The 21,828-nt window shown below is 38.0% G+C and overlaps 1 protein-coding gene across 1 annotated transcript in view; it reads right to left on the reverse strand.

The window, feature by feature from the left end:
• Nucleotides 1–21,828, reverse strand: part of CACNA2D1 (calcium voltage-gated channel auxiliary subunit alpha2delta 1) — a 577,268-nt gene that overhangs the window by 212,250 nt on the left and 343,190 nt on the right. Inside the window, 1 exon segment of the mRNA XM_042466637.1 lies at nucleotides 20,508–20,639. Within this exon segment, the coding sequence (XP_042322571.1) occupies nucleotides 20,508–20,639 (132 nt within the window).

The raw sequence follows: 21,828 nt of genomic DNA on the forward strand, positions 1-21,828 counted from the left end.
ATGTGTGATTCTGGCTGAATCGTGCTCAGTTTTCTAGATTTGTTCACAAATGACCGCATTCAGCTATGCTATGATGGCCTGTAAATTGCTGGTTTTCAGCTTAGCTTTAGCTGCATAGCTATAAATATATGAAATTACTACATCTTCCCTTGAAAATTTCATTTTCACCAAAGAACAGTAGAGAAATAAATAAATTAAAACTATAACTTCCAAGCTTAGCTTAGGTCCTTATTCTACTTTGCTTAAAAATAGTAATATAGTGCGCCCGCACCATACGCGGGCGCGCTACACGCGGTCTTGAATGGGGGCGTGCACCCATGGCGCACCGCGCACCACCGCGCCACCATGCATGAGCCCCATTGTTTCCAATGGGGCTTGAGCATAGGCGGAATTCGCCTTACGCGGCGGGATCCGGAACGGATCCCTCGCATAAGGCGAGGGCCGGCTGTAGTTACTAATTATTTTCTCAAATATAATACTACAGTGTAGGACACACTGCATCTATGGATGGAACTAAATAATAAATTCTCCAACTGTACTCCAAGGACAGTGTCAGAATTCAGAAAGATGGACCAAAGCTAACAAAATGAATGTTAAGAGGGAGAAATGCAGGATACTACATTTGGGCAGTAAAAATGATATATATATAAGATGGGTGACACCCGGTTTGATGGCTGTACATACGAAAGGGATCTAGGAGTCTGTATGGACCACAGTCTGAACATGAATCAGCAATGTGATGTGGCAGCTAAGAAAGCCAATATGATCCTAGGCTGGTTCAATAGGAAGATAGTGTCTAGATCAAGAGAAGTAACAGTACGACTCTATTCTGCTTTGGTCAGACCTCACCTGGAATACTGTGTCCAGTTCTGGTCATACTGTCAGGGATACTGACAAGCTGGAGCATGGCCAAAGAAGGTTGACCAAAATGGTGAAAGGGATGGAAACCATGCCCTGTGAGGTGTGGTTTAGGGAGCTGAGTATGTTTAGCCTGGAGAAGGGACGGAGCAAGCTTGTTTTTTGCTGCTCCAGAGACTAGGACCTGGAGCAATGGATTCAGGCTACAGGAAAAGAGTCTACTTAAGCATTAGGAAGAATGGCCTGACAGTAAAAGCTATTCAACAGTGGAACACTCTGCTTCAGAGTGTGGTGGTCTCTTTCTATAGAGGTTTTTTTTTTATGTTTTATTGATTTTAATTTTTCCAAAATTTTTCCAAAAAAACAATACAATCATTATTCATACATGTAATCAAATTGTTCACACCTTTCTGACGTATTCAAACTGTTATTTTGACTACATATTTGTTCAATTGACCTCCTGGCTTTTTGTCTTCTTTAAATATTTCTCAAAGTTTTTAATATACTCTTGTTTCCATTCAATTGCAACCCTCAAGATCCATGTACCTTTATGGTTACATTAGAAAGGAAAAACAAAATACATTGTTGCAATAAATTTTAACATTCTCCCAACATGTTTTTACAGTTGCAACTTTGCCAGAAAATGATGGAAACAGTGAGTAACAAATCCTTACTCACACTGGTCGCAAATACTGGTTTTCCATATCTTAAATATACCTTAGTTATCATATCCCAATATTCAGAGTAACCAATCGACCAGTCTATCCTCCAAACCCCATCTTTTTTGCAAAAACAGCATTAGTTTCCCCCATTCCTTTTGCATTTTCTCTTTTCCTCCCTCTTGGATTCCATATGATATCAGGTCAAGTTGTTTAACATTGTTTAGCTTTGATAACCATTCCTCTATTTGTAACTCATCTGTGTCTTTCCAATGTTTTGCGATAGTTAACCTAGCTAATGTTACTAAATATAATATTATTTTCCAGTGTTTATTTTCATCTTCCCTATTAATAAAGTATGTCATGTTAAGTAAATATATCTCTGGTTTTTTCTTATAGCTAATATTGAAAACTTGTTGAATTATGGTATGTATTTTATCCCAAAAGCTTTTAACTTTTTCACAACACCACCACATATGTTTCATAGATCCTTTTTCTTTTTGACATCTCCAGCATGTGTCATTATCAAGCTTATACATCTTTTTAAGTCTTACCGGTGTATAGTACCACCGATGGCTAATTTTAACAAAATTTTCTTTATATTCTAAGCATCTAGTAAAGGCATTTGTTCTCTTCCATGCCTTTTCCCAAGCTTCTAACGGAATTGCTCTTCCCAGATCCCTTGCCCAACTTACCATATACTGTTTAACTGGTTCTTTCTCCTGTTCCCTTTGTTTTAAAAGGTTATAATATTTAGTTATCTTTTTATCTTCATTTTCATATAACAGTTTATCTAGCTCTGAAAGTTTTGTTTCTATACCTACTGTCTTATTATCTTTTTGAAATCTTTCTTTTATCTGAAAATAACTAAACCAGTTTAAGCTCTTTCCTTCCTCTATTAATGTTTCTCTTGTTTTAATACCTATTTCTCTATCCTCTTTAATGTATATCAAATCCTTGTATGTTATCCATTCATTTTGTCTATCCCATTTGTTTGCGAATGCCTCCTGATTTGAAACCCAAATGGGCATTTTTATTTAAAATTTATTTTTAATTGATCTCCATGTGGTAATTAACGCTCTCCGTATCGGGTTATTTTGAAAATCTTTATGTATACGGTCCTTGCCATACCAAAGGTATCCATGCCATCCAAATCTAAGATCAGTGCCCTCCCAATTCAATATATCTTTATTTTTCAGTCTAACCCACTCTTCCAACCAGCATAGATTGCATGCTGTTTTGTATAATTTAAGATCTGGGAGCGCGCATCCCCCGTTTTCTTTTCTCTCCTTTAAACAATTCCATTTTATTCTGGCTTTGCCCCCTTTCCAAACAAAAACCCTAATATCTTTTTCCCATTGATTAATCACGCTCTCTTTGATATAAATTGGGAGGTTTGTAAAAAGAAATAAAATTTTGGGTAGGATAGCCATTTTAAAAGCGTTAATTCTCCCTAAGAGCGATAAGTTTAAATTTTTCCACTTATACAGTTTATCCCTCACACTTTGCCACATTATTTTATAATTGTTATCAAATAAATTCATATTGTTTTCTGAAATATTTATTCCAAGATATCTGATCTTTTTTGTAACTTCACATCCTGTTTTATTTTTTAACAATATCTTTTCATTGTTTGTCATATTTTTGGCAATTATTTTAGATTTTTCCTTATTTATATTGATACCTGATAATCTTCCAAAATGGTTCAATTCCCTCATCAGTTTTTCAGCACTTTCTAATGGGTTTTCCAATATAATTAATAAATCATCCGCGAAGGCTTGTGTCTTTAGCTCCTTCCCTTTAACCCTTATACCTTTCATTTCCTTGTTTCCCCTAATATTATTTAACAAAAATTCCAATACTGTACTGTAATAAATAACAAGGGGGAGAGGGGGCACCCCTGCCTTGTCCCTCTTCCAATCTTAAATTCCTCCGATTGCTCCCCATTTATTTTTAATCTAGCCGACTGTCCATTATATATTTCTTCAATGTTTCTAATGAAAGCCTCCCCCATATTCATAGTTTCTAATAACGCAAACATAAAATCCCATTTAACACAATCGAACGCTTTTTCAGCATCCACAAATAATAAGGCTGCCTTCCTTTCATTATGCGTATTATAATAATCTAACACATTTATACTATTCCTTATATTAGTACTGATCTTTCTCCCCGGTAAAAAACCGTTCTGCTCCTTATTAATTAATTCATTTAAAGGCTCTTTTAATCTTTCAGCTAAAATAAAAGCAAATATCTTGTAATCATTATTCATCAGGGCTATTGGCCTAAAGTTACTAATTAACATTTCATCTTTACCCTCCTTCGGGATTAAAGTTATCACTGTTTCCCCCCATGAATCTGGTTTACCCTCCGTTTTTATCAGATTACATACATCTCTCAGGGGGTTTTGTAATTCTTCCATAAATACTCAGTTGTCAAACCATCCCTTCCTGGAGCTTTTTTATTTTTTAAATTGGCTATAGCCCTTTTAATTTCTTCCAAAGTTATTTCTGAGTTCAATTTATCTTTCTGTTGTTCACTTAACACTAACTGATTTTTTTCCATCACTTTTTTCCTCTGCATATGATCTAATTTTTCCCCTTTTTCCGCAAATAGATTTTCAAAAAAAGAAACAAACGCCTTCTTAATTTTGCCTCCATCCGTTATTTCTATATTATTTTGTTTGATTTTAGTCACTATTTTCCTTTCTCTTTGTTCCTTTATTTTATAGGACATCCATTTACCTATTTTATTTGCGTTTTCAAAATAGTTTTGTCTCAATCTTCTAAGCTTAGTTGTAATTTCTTCAATTATTTTGTTATCTAGCTGTTCTTTCAAAATTTTTATTTCTCTCTGTATTTTCTTTTTCCCTTTTTTCCTTAATTGTAATTCTTCCTCTTTTTTCTTGAGTTCCAATTTTATCTTTTCTTCTCTTTGTCTCTCTGCTCTCCTAATTTCTGCCATCCTTTGTATAAACAGTCCCCTCACAAAGGCTTTACTAGTATCCCAGACTACCTTCATCTTACTTGTTTTGCCCCCATTCTCTTTAAAAAAATCTTTCTATAGAGGTTTTTAACCAGAGACAGAATAGCCCTCTGTTGGGAGTGTTTTGACTGGGTACGGGAAACGGCCCAGGAAATGACTGCATGGGAAACGGTTGGACTGGATAGCCCTTGTGGTCTCTTCCAACTCTATAATTCTATGACTATTCATGATCCAGACTAGCCCAGACTCTAACTTCTAGGAAGATTTCTGACAAAATTCTTTTTCTTTTCCATAATTTCAGAAGCACTTCACTTCATCCAAACCTCCCCAGGAATGACTGAGAGGGAAGGGAGAAATTAAAGAATATTCAGATCAAGATTTGTTTCAGTTTCAACCAGCAGTATTTCAATAAAGAGGAAGAAATGATATCTCTCTGAAATCTAAGACAGCTGCCAGTCAGTGTAAAATACTGATCTGAAATACAATTTATCAAGAAGCCCACTTCTCATCGCCCATGGTTTAAAGGGTTTTCTACATCACATAATCTCTGTTTTTCATCTCTGGCAAACAAGACATGTAAGGAGACTAGTAAATGTGTGTATACTTGAAAGCTGGGCCTGAAGAATGCTTCCACAATAGTAACAATGGGTGACTTCTGCATTATATTCCAGAATATTTATGTTTAGATTTGTGCATCACCCGTTGCAGCCATGGGGCACTGCCATTGCCACTGTTCTGCAATACTTTAATGGAAATGAACCAATTGTCCTGTTATAGAAAGGAAACCAATTTGGGAAAATAAAGCAAGTTATAGAACAATAAAAGAAGATAAAAGTGAGCTGACCTCTAAATCCCACTAGCCAAACTATTAAAAGCCACTCATTTTCATTCTTTTAAAAGAGACTAAAAACAAGACTTTGTACCATACTTTTCTAGGAAATGGCAAACAATGTTAATAAATTGACTTATGTCTCTACTCCGATATGGAAGTAAAAAGCATAACATTAAAAAGAGGGCTCTAACAAGTACAATTTCTCAAATTTGCTGTTGTTGTGTGCCTCCATGTCATTTCTGACATAGTGACGCTAAGGCAAACCTATAATGGTGTTTTCTTGATATAATTTGTACAGAGAGAGTTTATCCATGACTTCCTCTGAGGCTGAGAGAGTGTGACTGGTCCAAGGTCATTGGGTTTCCATGGCTGAGGAGGGATTCAAACTCTGGTCTCCCAGTGTCCTAGCCCAACACTTAAACAACTATACCATGCTGGGTCCCAGTTCCTCAAATAGCTGTAGATAATTCAACATTATAATTGCAAGCTCTCTTTTTGAGGTTAATAGCATTTCTGAAATCATCACAGTCTTTGGCATGGGACAATGGGTTACAAACAGGAATGGAAATGCATTTTGTAGGACCTGACAGTCTCAGTTAAAGATTCTCACATCTTATAGATTTGTTTCAAGAAAACAGATACTTTGCGCAATGCATCCACACTTTGGCAAAAATTACAAGGTGTTTCTAGGAAACAAAACTGATACAAAATTACACACATATGTTACAATGCAAATGACTAAAAAATTCACAATCAGAAAAATATAGATAATGAAATGTACACTGTCAATGGGGAAAATCTGCTTAACTTGGTCATATAATTTAGGAAAAAATAGATTGTGTTTTTAATTATAATGTCTAATTAGGAAAAAATATATGCACAAATTTCAGTTCAGGAAGAAAAAACAAAGTTTCTCAACCTGCTATGAAATAAGGAAATACAGTTGGGACTAGTGAAAACGCAGTAAAATCAGAACAGATTTTCACATCCCATTATGTGAAAGGGTACAGAATATGTAATGATCTTAAAGCTCTTAAAGATTCATATGGGGAGATATGGTCTTTCAATTAGTCAGGACCTAAGCCATATAGGGTTTTATAGGTCATGACGAGCACCTTGAATTGTGCCCAGAAAGAAACCAGTAGCCAGTAAAGCTATTTCAATAAGTGAGTTATACGCTCTCTATAACTGGCCCCAGACAGCAATCTGGCTACAAGTTTTGAACCCGCTGAAGTTTTCAAATAGTTTCCAAAGGCAGACTCATGTCAAGTGCATTACAGTAGTCAAAACAGGATGCAACCAAGGCATGTGTCACCGTAGCCAGGTCAGATATTTCAAGGAATGGGTACAGGCACACTAGTTTTAACTGTGCAAATGCACCCCTGGCCACTGCTGAAACCTGGACATCTTAGATCAGCATTGAGTCCAGGAGAACACCAAGCCGTGAGCCTGAGATTTCAGGAGAAGTGTAACACCGTCCAGCACAGTCAGAATCCCTATTCCCTGATCTGCCTTTTGACTGACTAGGCATCACTGTCTTTTTTGGATTAAATTTCAATTTATTTGCCCTCATCCTGTCCATTACTGGCAACAGACCTTGCATCCTTAGAATAGGATGGAAAGGAGAGAACAAGCTGAGTATCATGAGCATACTGGCAACTCTGCACCCCAAAACTCTGGATGACCAATAAATAGCATGGGGGACAAAACAGAACCCTGTGGAACCCATAAAAGATATAAGGAGATTATATAGATAGATAGATAGATAGATAGATAGATAGATAGATAGACAGACAGACAGACAGACAGACAGACACACACACACACACACACACACACACAGAGGAGTGGGCAAAATATGATCTTCCCAATCCAGGGAGCCGTGTCCCCAGTCCCTTTCAAGCAATTCTTTGTATTCCTGAGCTAAAGGAATAGGGCCTATTGCTTACCTTTATAATCCCTCACTGACTTCTTAAGGAGTACTATAATGCATTGAAACAAACTATTATAGAAAGATAGAAACTTAAAATAACAATTATGATTATATTTAATATCTATTGTTTATTTTATGTGCTCAAAGAATGTGCTTCAAGAACGTGCTTCAAGCATATTGGCTTTCCACGTTTTCCCAACAACCAGCAGGGTATTCATTTTTCTATTTTGCATAAGGCAATGAGGTGAAGAAGAAAGAAATCAGAACAGAGTGATAAACAGCACAGAGATGTACTATTGGAATCTTATTGGAGCCTCATAAAACTGGCTTAGTCAAGGGCATGCCTGAGATAAATCTGAATCAGAGAGCTATTCAACATCATGGATTCTGGTAATTTATCTGTGTTCATTTAGATCCTTCCAATTTTCTTATCCCTACAAAGGAGTCTTTGAATTTTAGTTGTAAAACCAAAAACACATCAGCTACTCAGATATATCCAAGCAGCCAGCAAAGGTCTTCCATTTAACTCTCTTTTTGTAACAGCTCTGATTCATTTTGCAGTTTAGTATCAGTCAGCCCCCTATTATTTGCAACATGGTAATGACTATCTTTCGAAAGTCCAATATTGAGGCTAAACTATTACCTGCCAGTAATAGTTAACATAAGAGCAGCTGCGCACAGCAAGGTTTTCATTTAGAGAGATGGCATTTTATTTTATTATAAATTGATTTTCAAAGTTGATCCATTATTTATCTGCCTAAGCAGTTGGGAAAATCTCAGCATTTGAGCAAAGGATGCTCTCATTACATGTATTGGTCAGATTTAACAAGGAAAAAAATAGAAATAAAGAAAGCTGAGAAGAGAAATACAGTAATAGTGAAATTCATAAAAAGAAAACAAGGAAGTCATGGAGAATCAGTGGACCAAATTAAGCAGCAAGTTTATGGTCTTGAAGGGACTGGCATTGGGATCTCTAAACTTCCAAGCTAACACCCAAACAACTATAACAAATGTTCCTCTAAAACCTATTAGAAATAATACTGAAATTTGAAGGAAGGAAGGAAGGAAAGAAGGAAGGAAGGAAGGAAGGAAATCTTTAAAATGTGTATTAATCAACAGATTCCAAACATATGTGTCGTTGCAAGGTTTCTTCCCCACCAAGGTATTACCTTTCCACTGTGGTGGAATTGCATGCTCCTGTGAGATAAGATGCTATGCTGAGGGCAGACGTGCTGCTAGTAAAGTCTCCCTAGGAGACAGGATTTTGTTGAGGAATCAGGCTAAGTGAGCCAAACAGCTGCTGGATAGTGGCAATAGTGGAAGGTGACCCTGGTGGAGGATCTCTAAGAGACAATGGCAGTGGCATCATAGCTAACACTTGTAATGAACAGAAGAAGACACAGTAAATGCCTTTTACCATAAAAATCCTTTACTAAGACAATCCAAAATGAAACAAGAGATAGTGCCAGAAGATGAAACTCCCAGGTCAAATGGCACTCAATGAGCTACTGGAGAATAGCAGAGGACAACTATGAGAAGCATTGTGGCTAATGATACAATTGACTTCAAGCTGAAAGAACATCCAGTCCTTGATGTGCTCAAAGATGAAAGGAAAGGCCAAAACTGCACAACACATATTATAGAAACATGGAATGTTTGAAAACACTGAAATTCTGGACGATGCCAACAACTATCAGGTCAAAATACACAGGGAAGCCATTGAAATCCACAAACACTTGAACAACTTCAACAGGAAAGAAGAAACCCTAAAAGTAAATGAATTTTGGCTACTAGTCCTGAAGGACACCAAAACCAGGACTCAGCTAATGTAAATGAGAAACCACTCAGGGTCAGGGGGCTTTCCCAGCAGACAATGATCACCAGTTAGCAGATACTAATTCTCTTTGGCATATCCTCTACCCTGAGGAAGCCATCAACAACAGAACAATACACAGATTAACATGGGAATCACTCCTTCCTACCCAGGATCACACAGTATATATATATATACCCACTCTCTTCCAGGTTAGCATTCTCTGAAGATGCCAGCCACAGAAGCTGGAGAAACATCAGGAATAAACTCTTCTAGAACATGGCCACATAGCCCGAAAAATCCACCAAAAAACCCCCACAATATATTCAAAGTTGGGCTTTTGTATTATTATTCCCTACATATAATGAAGAATTTTTCTTCAGTATGTAAAAACCAAAATAAAACGATTGACAAGAGACTGGGTGACTTTAAGATTATTTAAAAATATACTAGTTCATCAGCAATTTAAAAAAAAAAACCTTAAGACAGCAATGAGAATAAATGTGCTGTCCACTGCAGTAGCATAATGAACTATTGATTTACAATTAAAATCTAAATTACATCTGTAATTAAGAAGAAATTGGAGAGAAAATGGTGAGAAATGTGGACTGGAACACTGTTGGGCGTCCAACTAAATTTAATCCATGTTAGTTACCTTTGCATGCACATGTTGTTTAGAAGTTCACTGAGAGGCACTGGACATTCTCTCTTTTCAAGTCAGTATCATGGAATATGACATCTAGAAATGTTAAATTATAAGATTTTTCAATCTGTAACTGATGATATCCTCCAAATTCTTCAGGAATGGACTGAAGAAAGTTGTCTGGTATAAACGAGAAACTAGAATACATAGTGTAATGCTTTTTTAAAATGTTTTGAAGTTAACTAGAAGAACATCTGCCAGAATGGAAGATAAATCAACTACTGTACTAAACTCAGTAGAGTCCACATATACAGCTTTAGAATAGTTTTGCCACAGAAAGAATAGTTAACATTCATCCACCATAAAACCATCATTTTTAAACAGTACCTGGACCTGATGTTATTTCTCTAGAACAAGTTTCCTCTAGCATTTCTGTTTCACAATGCTCAAAATACCTACAGTGCAGTTATGCTGGTACTGCTTTTATTAACAATGGTGACTTGGCACCAGATTCTGTAATGCAAGTAACCATGCACCAGATTTTGTAATGCACCAGATTCTGTAATGCAAGTAAGCATGCTAAGAAGCATTCAGAGGTAAAATGTGACTTCTACATCTTCAGAGAATCTAAAACTGGGAGCTGGAAGTTAGTAAGGGGAGAGAATTCCTTAAGCACTGCTTTGTATTCCCCCTGGAAACAAATGGGAAAGCAGCACAAATGATGCTTTCAACAGTTGAAGTTGGGTGACCCTACGCTGATCCAGACATCTATTGCCATTGGTTTTGAAGCCCAAACTGATAAACCGTGTGCTTTGAATGTTAACTTCTAGAAGGTATTAGTCACTCTAACCACCAAACAGAGCCATTGTTTGTTACTTCTACTGTCCAGAAAGGTAACCGAGTTAAGCATAACTGATGAATTACTATTAATATTGTGCCATTGAAAAATACAAGAAATACAGAGGAATGCTCTCTGCTACATTCAAATGAAAAAAGATACTGCATCTTGGTAATTCTGGAATAAATTTGAAAGTAATTAGAAATTCTGTCCTTTATGAATACTTTCTTCACACCCAGATGCCTTGGAGTACAACCCCTTAATAAAATCCAATTGGAGATGGGATTTCCCTCTCTAATATGTAGTCCTTGCTGTATTTTCAAAATTCCTACGATTTTCAGCAACCTGCTGTTTTGAGCAGCCAGTCCATTCTGCCTACACCCCCAATGCACTCATACTGGCTTTCTTTTTCTCTTATTCTTTCTATTTCTGTCAGCGGCAGCAGTCTCTCTCATTTGAACAGAATGGAAGAAAGATGAAAAGGTAGGCTGGCTTTTTATAAGCTTTTTTAAAAAAAAATCTGGAAAAATTCTGGAGGGAAAATTGATTCTCTAGTGGAAACCAGGTTTCAGTGTGTTCTTTCTCCTTTTATTTATCTCACCCACCTCACTCATTCCCTCTTTTCCCCTCCCTCGCTTCTTCTTTTCATTACCTGCACAACACCCCACAGAGGAGGAGTACTAGGTAGCCATGCATGGGGCCATGCCTGTTCTTCCTCAGTTCAGACTGAGTCAGAACACCCTCGTAACAAGCAACAGACATAAATCCTGTTATATTCCAGTAACAAGCAACAGACAAAAATCCTGTTATATTCCACTGAAAAGTAATGCAGGTCATTACAGGGAAGAAGTAGTATTAGTAGAAATAGTAATAGTGCTAGGAGGAGGAGGAGGAGGAGGGGGAGGGGGAGGAGATACCGTAGTATTGTTGTCATTGTTGAGAATTAGAAATCTTGGATTATAGCTGTAGCAAACTCAGGGAACAACATAATTCAGTATAAAGAAAGAATTATGAAAAACTACCAACTGAGATTCAATGCCTCTGGAAAAAAAGGAAACAGTTGTGGTTTCAGTGGTGAATGTTGCTCTGGGAGCAGTTCCTAACATACTGAGAAATTATCTGATTGAAATCATCATAGATAGGATCGAAATAGCACAGCTGGAAAAACTGACATTACTTGGAACATGACACATTTGTCTGATGATACTTCAGTAATACCTTGATTCTTTGAAGGCTGAAAATTCTAGTTAGTTCCATCTGTTAGACTGTGGAAGCATGACAATAAAACTTGCATAGTTCCATGTGCTTACTGGAAACCACAAACATAACGTGCTAAAATGAGTTACTTCTTAGCTCTGTGTGTGTCAAAACCAAGTGCTCATTTGCACAAGGAAGGACTATTTTAAATGTTACTCTATGCTTTGTATGACAAAAGGGGAACTACACAAACAACTCACAGAGAAGATCTTTGCTTGGCAAATTCTAAAATTAAACACACACACACACAAAACCTATTATAATACTTTGGAAATGCTGCTTGTGTAACAAAAAAAGGTAGACGTGTTGCTTCTGCCCAGTTCTTTGGAGCAAACTCTGTTTTGCATCTTGCTTTCCTAAAGGTAATTAAAATTACGGTGAATGCTTGGTATCCATTGGGGTTGCTTACAGGACCTGTGGTGGATACCAAAATCTGTGGATATTCAAATCCCATTAAATACAGTGGATAATAACATGGCAAAATCAAGATTTGCCTTTTGGAATCTATATTTTTAAAAATATTTTCAAGCAATGGACACTTGCATCTATGGTTAAGGAATCCATGGATGTTGAGGGCCTACTGTGCAACTCTTTGAGGTATCACCACACTGGATGAGTGGAGAGCATAGAAAACCACTCCTTGGCCTCACTTTCTGCTGTTCCATTTCTATTTCCTGTACTGTCCTTCTTTCATGTATTGCACTCTATGTTCTTCATGCATATGCTCCCTCCATGATTCAGATGATTAACCACAGAGAACTCCAAATCCCACAAAGAGCCTACATGGAAAGAACAGTCCCCTCTTCAGGCTTTCCCACAAGTGCCTGAGGGGAGGATGGGATGGGTGTTGAGACACAAGAAAGTGGGCACAACCAGAGAACATTGTCCTGCTCAATCTCCCTTGTTGGTGTGCCTTCAAGGGCTATGCTATACATCTGTATGTTTTTTTCTCAGCTGAATTCTCATCTCTCTCTCCCTTCCACTCCCCATTCAGGAGACCATGGGTAAATGCCACTGCTAAATCAGTGATATCCATTTAGCACCACAGTATGTTCCATAGTGAAGATGAAGAGTGAGTATCATGTATTGAATTGGATATTGGACTAAGACTCTAGAGAGTAGGGTTCTAATCACCGATTGATCATGGAAACCCAGGGGGTGGCCTTGGGCAAGTCATACTCTCTCAGCCGCAGAGGAATACAAAAGTAAACCCTCTTTGAACAAATCTTACACACACACACACACACACACACACACACACAAAACTTGATAGGGTCATCATAAGTTAGAAACAGCATGAAGGCACAAAACAAACCATAGTACAGTATGTACTAGAATGACAGCTCTTCATAACCTGGATTGAAATTTTAATTAATTTATTTAAGTCATATCTCACTTCTGTATCTTCACTCTATATCTTCTTTTTCCCATCCTTCCCTTTACAGAACCAGCAGGGGGAAGCAATACATATATACACATTTATTGAGTATCCCCCCTTTCTCATCCCAGCTATGGAGATAAGACTGCAACTTGGCAATTTTTTTTAAAAAAAGTAACTGGTAAAATTTATCTAGGTTGTTTACAGTTAGTGCAACTGACTTCATGCAGAAATGCCCAATGGTAAAAATGTGTGCATAAAAATGTGGAAATAACAGAATCCATAACTGTTATCATAACAGCAATACAAAAAGACTCATCTGTGGCTTATTAAAAAATAAAATAAAAATCAAAGCACTATGAAACCAAGTAAGATATGGCTAGCTATACAGGAAGAATGAAAATTGGTTGATCATTAGAGTGCTCCTTTCAATAAGAATGTGAACTCTTATTGATTGAATGAAACAACTTTCTACACTTTTCCTCAATATACTACCACAATAATAAGCATGTAAATAAATAAAGGAGGATCGACAACTTAGTACATTTAAATTCAGTTACCCTGACTGTGCCCTGAAAAAGACTAAATTCCCAGGTCAACAGCAAGACCACTTTCTGGAGAAAGAGGATTTTACACCAGCTGAAGCTGGGACTTTTATTTTCCAGTTGCTGAATAAAGCCACCTAATTTAGCTTCTAGTCACCACTTTTCAAAAATCTAGCACACCGTCTAAAAATATCTACAGCTTTGTTAATATAAAATCTGTGTAGTTTCACTCTACTGCTGTTTCCTACTGCTCAAGGACCCTATAGGCAAAATACAGGTTAGTTGTTCACTAGTAAACATCAGTAGGGAGAAACTACACAGGTTTTATAGCTGGGTACAAGCTGTATTTTGTTATTTTCAATAATAAAAAGGCCATGATTGATGGCTCTTCTCACTCCTAGAAAACCCTGAAAAGGTCTCAGTTGCAACCCGAAACAATCCCAGGAGCAGGTACAGCCTTATATAAATGTCTGCAGCTTCTTCCTACTTTCCATTTCAGCACTACCATGGAATACAGCATACCTCAGTTAACAAAGCCTCTGAGAATGGAGCTCCTTTTTACAAAGTCTTTTTACACCCACCCAGACTACCCTTTCCTCTTTGTCTTCTGTCTAGAATTCTAGACAACATGTTTTTTCGGCAGCAGTAGGACTGGGAGGATGGAGGATGCTGAAGAAACACAAACTTTTGGTGACAAGTTTGTAATAAATAGTGAAATAAAGCTTAAATTGAGAAAGAACTGGATCCTACTCAAGCTTATGATATTGTAGCTGTGCACATCTGCTTACAATAGGCATGGTAACAAATAGGCAAGATAGCTGCCTCCAGAATCCCTCACTGAGCATGCACATGGATCACAGAAGGCAATAGCATTAGAACAATGTACCGTAGTTTAACCGTAGTTAAAGACTTTCCATACCTTGGTTCAAACACTGATCAGAACAGATACTGCAGTCAAGAAATAAGAAAAGGACTAGGAATGGGAATGGCAGCCATGAAAAAATTAGGCAAGATCCTAAAGTGCAAAGATATAGTCACCCCTCCACATACACAGGAGTTAGGGGCCAAGGACCCCTACTAAAGTGGGGAAAAAATGTTAGCTCTCCTTCCCAGCCAAACCAAAGCCACACCAACTCCTTTCCTGGCTAGTATTCTCTGAAGATGCCAGCCACAGATGCTGGCAAAATGTCAGGAAGAAACTCCTGGCCACATAACCCGAAAAACCCACAAAAAACTATAAAAGCCACACTGTATTGTCCCCGCTTTGACAAACTTTGCACTCTCGTAATTTCAAAAAGTCTTTCCACTCTGAATCCTATGTTTGCAGCCATCACCACAAAAGGAAGGTACAGTGTTGCTTTTGTTTGGCCAGGAGAGAGGGGAAGGGGGAGGAGGAGGAGGGGAGAGGAGAGGAGAATAGTTGGATCCTCCCATGGGAGGCTGCAAACATTGGATTCAAAGGGAAGGTCTTTCAAAATGAGGAGGATGCAAAATTTGGCCAAGCAGGGAAATGTATATTGTTTGTTTTGGCTGGCTGGGAGAAAAGGTGGGTGGGTTGACCTTGTTAAGCAGCAGCAGCAACAAAGTCGCGAATAGTCAAAACCACAAATCTGAAACCCATGAATGTGGAGGGGTGACTGTACAACTGAGCACTAAAGTTAGAATTGTCCAAGCCAACATATTCCATATCACCAGGTATGAATGTGAGAGTTGGGACATTGAAGAAAGCTGACAGAAAGCAAATAAACTCCTTTGAAATGTGGTGCTGGAGGAAGGTGCTGAGGATACAGCCAAAAAGATGAATACATGAGTCCTAGAAGAGATCAGATCTGAACTCTCCTTGAAAGCAAAGATAATGCGAATGGGCCTATCGTACTTTGGCCACATCAGAAGACATGACTCATTAGAAAAGAGAATAATGCTAGAAAAGGTAGAGGGAAGCAGAAACAGAAGATGACTGCATCCAAGTTGGTTAGGCTCAATTGGAGAAGTAATGGACTTAAGTCTGCAGAACCTAAGCAGAGTGGTGAACAACAGAGGGTCTTGGAGATGTCTCATCCACAGGGTCATCATGAGTTTAGGCTGTGTTTGCCTGATTCACATAGAATAGATCAGGCGTTTGCCTGATTCACACAGATCAGATATTATAAACACAGGTATTTGAAATGCATGCTAAAATAACCTGGTTCAGAAAGTAACAAGAACTTGCTGGCTCTCCAGATATTTTTCAACTTCACTTCTCAGCATCTCCAGCTGGCACAGTCAATGGAGAAGAGGACTGAGAGTTAAACAGTTGATAATCTGTAATGTTATCTTTCTTCTTTGATTCAATTTGTGTAAATTGCCTGGTTGGCAAAAACATGTGAAGAATTAAAGATCAGGGTGCTGATGCCCACAGGTTTATGTTCAGTACCAGAACCAAGTTTACTAAGTGCTGTGTCCACAAACCTCATGATGTCTTTGAGGAAGAAATCCACTCCTGTTTGTCTCTGGGGCCTCATCCCCATCCGAGTCTCCTATCCCTCTCTCTCAGTCCTCTTCACACAGACACATGCACAAACTCAGGGAAGGAGAGAGAGTGAGAAAAGACAAAGAGGTATGGTTCTTTCCAGACTAGTGTGGGAAATAATCATAGCAAAGTGATAACGCCCCCTCATCCATAACTTAACTACTATCTTTCTGAAACCATTGATGGGATGCATGCTGCATTAGTATGGTGAAGAATTAGACATTCATCAAACTAAATCTCAAATGGGTATTAAGTCTATGAAAAAAGTTACCCTAGGCCTGAAAGCCTGAATTGATTTAAATCAATAAATTAATCAGCTGAAGGATTAGTCATGGATTAAAAATTCCCATAAAGTAATTGGTGAAACCCAGATGGATGGGGAAAAAAATGTTCACTAATTCTAGCAAAATGAAATAAAGGCAGGAAGTAGGCCATCTTTTGGAAAAGACATAGAAAGAATAATAGACTGCACATACTGTTCACCATATGCAGCACAGGAAAGCAGACTTTACAGTTGTTATTATTATTAACTGCCATCAAGGCAACTTATCGTGACCCTATGAATGAGAGACACCCTGTCACCAAGAGACACTAAGTCACCCTGACATCAAAAGCCCTGCTCAAGTCTTGCAGACTCAGGGTTCTGATTTCCTTGCTTGAGTCTATACAATTGCTCCTTTCCTACTACCTTCCATCTTACCATGTATTATCCTTTTGTAGTGAGCCATGTCTTCTCGTAATATAGCCAATGTACGTCAGTCTCAGTTTAGTCATTTTAGTTTCTAGAGAGAGTTCAGACCTGATTTGCTGTATGAGTCATTTATTTCTCTTATTAGCAGTGCATGGTATCCATAGAACTCCTCTCCAGACATACCCTTAAAGAGAGTTTGTAATAATGAGAGAAACGTATTAGACTCCAGCTGTTTAGAGAGTGGGCAGTTATATGGTATTTCTAGCAAGTGAAAAGGAACAATAAGTAGGACTAATTACATTCTGAATCCTGAAAAGCCCTCCACTAGAGAAACTCAAATTAGATTTCAAGAAAGCTGACATGCCTGAGAATTATGGAAATTATGTGCACAACCATAGATTCAAGTTCCATAATCCATTCTGATTGTAATGTCTTAATTTTGTCCCACTGGGAAACCCTTCTGACCATTACAGTCCAGGAAACAGGGTAAGATCTATTGCTGAATGACAGCTTGGGAGAATATGTGAAAGTTCAATGTAGGAGACATCTGCCATTAGAGGGCATCTCTCTGAGAGATCAGAATTTGGTTAGGTCATGGCATGGAGATATGCAGTGTCTGATGTCTAATGACTTATAGTCAGGGGAACTCATCCAGTCTAGATAAGTGTCTGGAAGCAGTACTGTGCTGTCTGGCCATTGTGTGGATAACAGCTATGCTGAGTCTGAATCCTTGCAACTTTGGTTCCCATGTCTGAGAAGGCTGCCAGATCTGGATGGACCTGCATGACTGCAGAGTCCAGAGATCCTTCCTGATCCAATGCCCCAATCATTTTGGAGACACAAGGGACCTGAGTGGCTTTATCAACTCTGGTTGATAGGCCAGCTACAATCATCCCTGGATGCAAAATAGCTTGGACACTGAAGTCCATGCATGAGTAAACTCAAGGTTTTATTATTGTAAAGGTGTTTTTTGTAAGACTGCCACAACTAAGATTTTGTTTTATTTTATTTTACTTTATATCCTGCCTTTCTCCCAGTGCAGGATCCAAGCTAGCACACAACACCTTAAAAACACAATACAACTAAAAACCTTTAATATGAAAGTTAAAAGACAATTAAACTAATTAGACTAATTTTAAATAAACAAATTAAAAACAAGGGGGGGGTGGGAGGAGCAGTTTATTGCCTGCATATTGCATCTACATCCCAAGAACCACACTGTCTGCTTATATGCCACTGCACCAGATTTAAGGTGCCAAGGACAAACTATTGGGCAGGGATACTGAACATGTGGTTAACAGCCAAAACTTCTCAGAGCAAAGAGATATTTTCTCTCTCTCTCATAACCTGAAGACATCTACTAAAACTAAATGGGGAGAGCACTGGGACAGAAAAAAGGAAATACTACTTCACACAGTGCATACTTAAGCTGTGGAAACCTGCTGTTACAAGAAGTAGCTACGAAATTCAACTTGGATGGCTCTGGAAGGAACTGGATATGTTTATGGAGGCATCATAAATGGCTACCAGTCAGGATTACTATGTGCCACCAAGAGGATGGTAGCAGGTCAGTATGCCTCTGTATCAGGGACGTAGCTAGGATTTTAGGAAGGGGGGGGTCCAGACTAAGTGCCACCATTATAATGGGGCTTGAGTGCGGCGGCGCAGCAGCACACACCATTCATTTTTCTAATGGAAGGGGGGGATCCGGACCCCAGATCCCCCCCCCCCCCCCCGCTACATCCCTGTCTGTATACCAGTTACTAGGGAGTATAAGGTGGAGGATGAAGTTGCACTCACATCCTTGTGGGCATTCTGTGAGCAACTGCTTAGTCATTGTCAAAATAATGCTGAAATAAATAAGACTTTGGTTCTTATGACCCTAGGTACAATCAATCTCCAAATTTGCCATGTAAGACAGGAAAACCTCCGGTCTGAAATCTTGGAGGGCTGGTGCCAATTGGTGTCAACACTACCGGGCTATATGGAGCAATGATCTGGCTTCTATTCTCCTATGTATTTGTTCACACATACCTGAACAACTGAGGACAGGGATAGTTAACAGACTACCTGTTCGGGCATTTACGTTCATCAGGAAATACAGTTCTGGTGGTATCTAAGATGTTAGAGGTGTCTCTGCAGTTCACAATAGGACCCATAGTACCATAGTGCCCACTCTTTGGCACCTTTCAACAAAAACCCTTCGTTTAGATTTTTTTTAAAAGTATGGATTTTTAAAATGTTGATAAATAAATAAGGTTCCTTTGGCAATACACAGGTAATGAAGAGCAAAAGAGGAGTGCAAATATGGGCCAAGAAGAGTTGGTACATCAATAGAGAGACGACGCCAAAATAGAGGAATGGTGGCAGAACAATGAAGCAATCCCTTCTGTCTGATCTTCAGAAGCCAAAGGCTTTTTTCATTTCTGAGCCTTCAAGGAAAACTTTTTAAAACTATTTCCTGCAATACTGAGACAGAAATAAAAGCTTGATCATCTTTAGAAGTTCATACCAGCAGCTAAAAGATTATGTGGAGAACATTAGATATACAGAACCTAAGCATAAGGTAAAATTTGATTGCTTGGGAGTTTTTAAAAATTCTCCTTTACAGAAGGAGATTACACTAACTGCATTTGATGAGCCTCCTAGACTATATTAATTGAACTGAGTCTACCAGTGGCTTAAAGACATTAAAAATATACACCCACTTAAATTAATTACTATGGTACAGTAATTAGATTCTCTAAAGAGCAGAACAGATGCATGCATAAAACAAAACCCTTCTCTCTGTATTAATCAGTTTGAACTCCAGTGGTAGAACCATCATCTTCAGAGGTACTAAAGACAGCTCATAAGGACAAACATTCCCAGTGACAATTGTTGTGCTTCCTCTTAATTTAAGGAAACAAAATTATTCACCTAGCACTTGATTCAAGCACTCCCAGGGCTAAAGGAAGCTATCATCATACAGCATCTGATGACTGTCCTTCAGAGAACAGCTGCTTGTATAGAAAAACCAACATGCTCACTGAAAAGTTCAAACAACGTTATACTGAATTTTTCTCTTTTGGTGAAGAGCCTGAAATTAATTAGATACCTGGAACCAAATCCTCTTCCCACACCATTTTTATATCCCTGACTCAATTTTCCTGACTGCCTAAATATCCTCAAGGCACCAGAACCTGCCTGACATTGAAAGATACACAGGGTTAGCCCTGGTTAGTACTTAGATGGGAGACTGCCAACAAATACCACCTGCTTTAGGCTATATTTGAGAGAAAGGAACTGACAAATCACTTCTGAGTATTCCTTGCTTAACAAAACTCTGTCAAATTCATGGGGTCAATATGCGATTTGATGGCACATAAACACATAACTCCATTTTCACCAACTTTACATTAAAGAGAGATTGATCTCTTTTTTCTTTTTTTTTACTCTTTAAAATGTTCACTGATTTTTATGGGAACTGGCTACAGAGAAAGCATTTGCAGGAGATAAGACAGGAGATAAATCTAAATAAACAAATGCACAGGAAAAGAATTTATGGTGACAAGACTTCAGATTACCTGGGTAGTATCTTGCCAGACCAGTTGCACTGCCAAAAACTTGCCAAAGCAATGATTGATCTTCCTCTCTGTTCTTTTTGAAGACTTCATCTAAGGCTCCTGTCCAGTTCAATTCATTCAATACTATTGTAGCTGCAAAAAATAAAAATAAAATACAATAAAATGCATTTGATATTACAAAGGCAAAGTTGCATTTTTGATACACTCAATACCAACACAGTGCTACATACAGCCCCATGAGCATATAAGCACATCAGTTCTACAGCTCCTTGGCATGTGCATTATGCCTAAAGTTAATAAAGAACATTCCTCTTTTTAGAGAGCTTAAACATAAAACAAAGGAGCCTTGTAGATGCCTAGCAGTTAGCAAAGTGAGTGAAAACTGAGATGGCCTTCAGATCATCTGGTGACATTCATCCTTACAAGATATGATGCACTTTAAAAAAACAATCTATGCAGTATGAATTAACATACACAAAAATGGTCTGAATTCTATAGTTAGCCCTAACTAGAGTAGACCCAGTCAACTAATAGGATTTACTTGCATGTTAATTCACCACTCAAAAGCTGATTCACTAGGTCTACTCTAGTTGAGACTAACCAATAAGTTTCATATTTGTTTTCCAATGTTTTGTTATATATATATTTTTAGTGATACAATTTCTTTATGTGCAAGAGACCAGACCATTCACTATTTTTAGTATTACTATGCAATCATATCACTTTTAGTATATGATTTTCTACTTAGGAGAGACTGAATGCTTTTTTCTCCTTTCTTTTACTTTAAGCAGGGCATTTAACCTAAACTATCATTATCCAATACAGTTATACAGTTTTATGTCTTTAAAGAAGAAGCATTCTAGAATCATCCTCTTCCCTAGAATGTTTTTTCTTTATTCAGAGGTTTATACTCCACCCTTAAAAAATCCAGTTTACAGAAAGTTTAAATGTTACTATAACCATTAAAAAAAGCTTTCCTTGCCAGTACAGTATATAAGCACTCAGTAAAAGAAGGAATTCAGAGCTATATGATAAAAGCAAATCCCAGAGGATTTTTTTTAAAACATGGGGAAATAAAAAGTAACATGAAGGTAGGTTTCAGGTAGCTCCCCATGGGAGAACATTCAACTAAGTTTGGAACTACTTAGTAGGCCCAGGATCTTATTGCACAAGTGATCCCTCCAGAGATCTTCAACCCAAAAACTACTCGGCTGATTGAGATAAGGCTAGATCTAACTTTTCTCTTTCATCAAGTTGTGACAGCTTTTAGCTTTTAACAATAAACTTCTACTCTTTCATCAAGATGAGGCTAGCTCCATAT

The sequence above is a fragment of the Sceloporus undulatus genome, chromosome 5 (genome assembly GCF_019175285.1).
Source record: "Sceloporus undulatus isolate JIND9_A2432 ecotype Alabama chromosome 5, SceUnd_v1.1, whole genome shotgun sequence".
In the NCBI taxonomy this organism is placed as follows: domain Eukaryota; kingdom Metazoa; phylum Chordata; class Lepidosauria; order Squamata; family Phrynosomatidae; genus Sceloporus; species Sceloporus undulatus.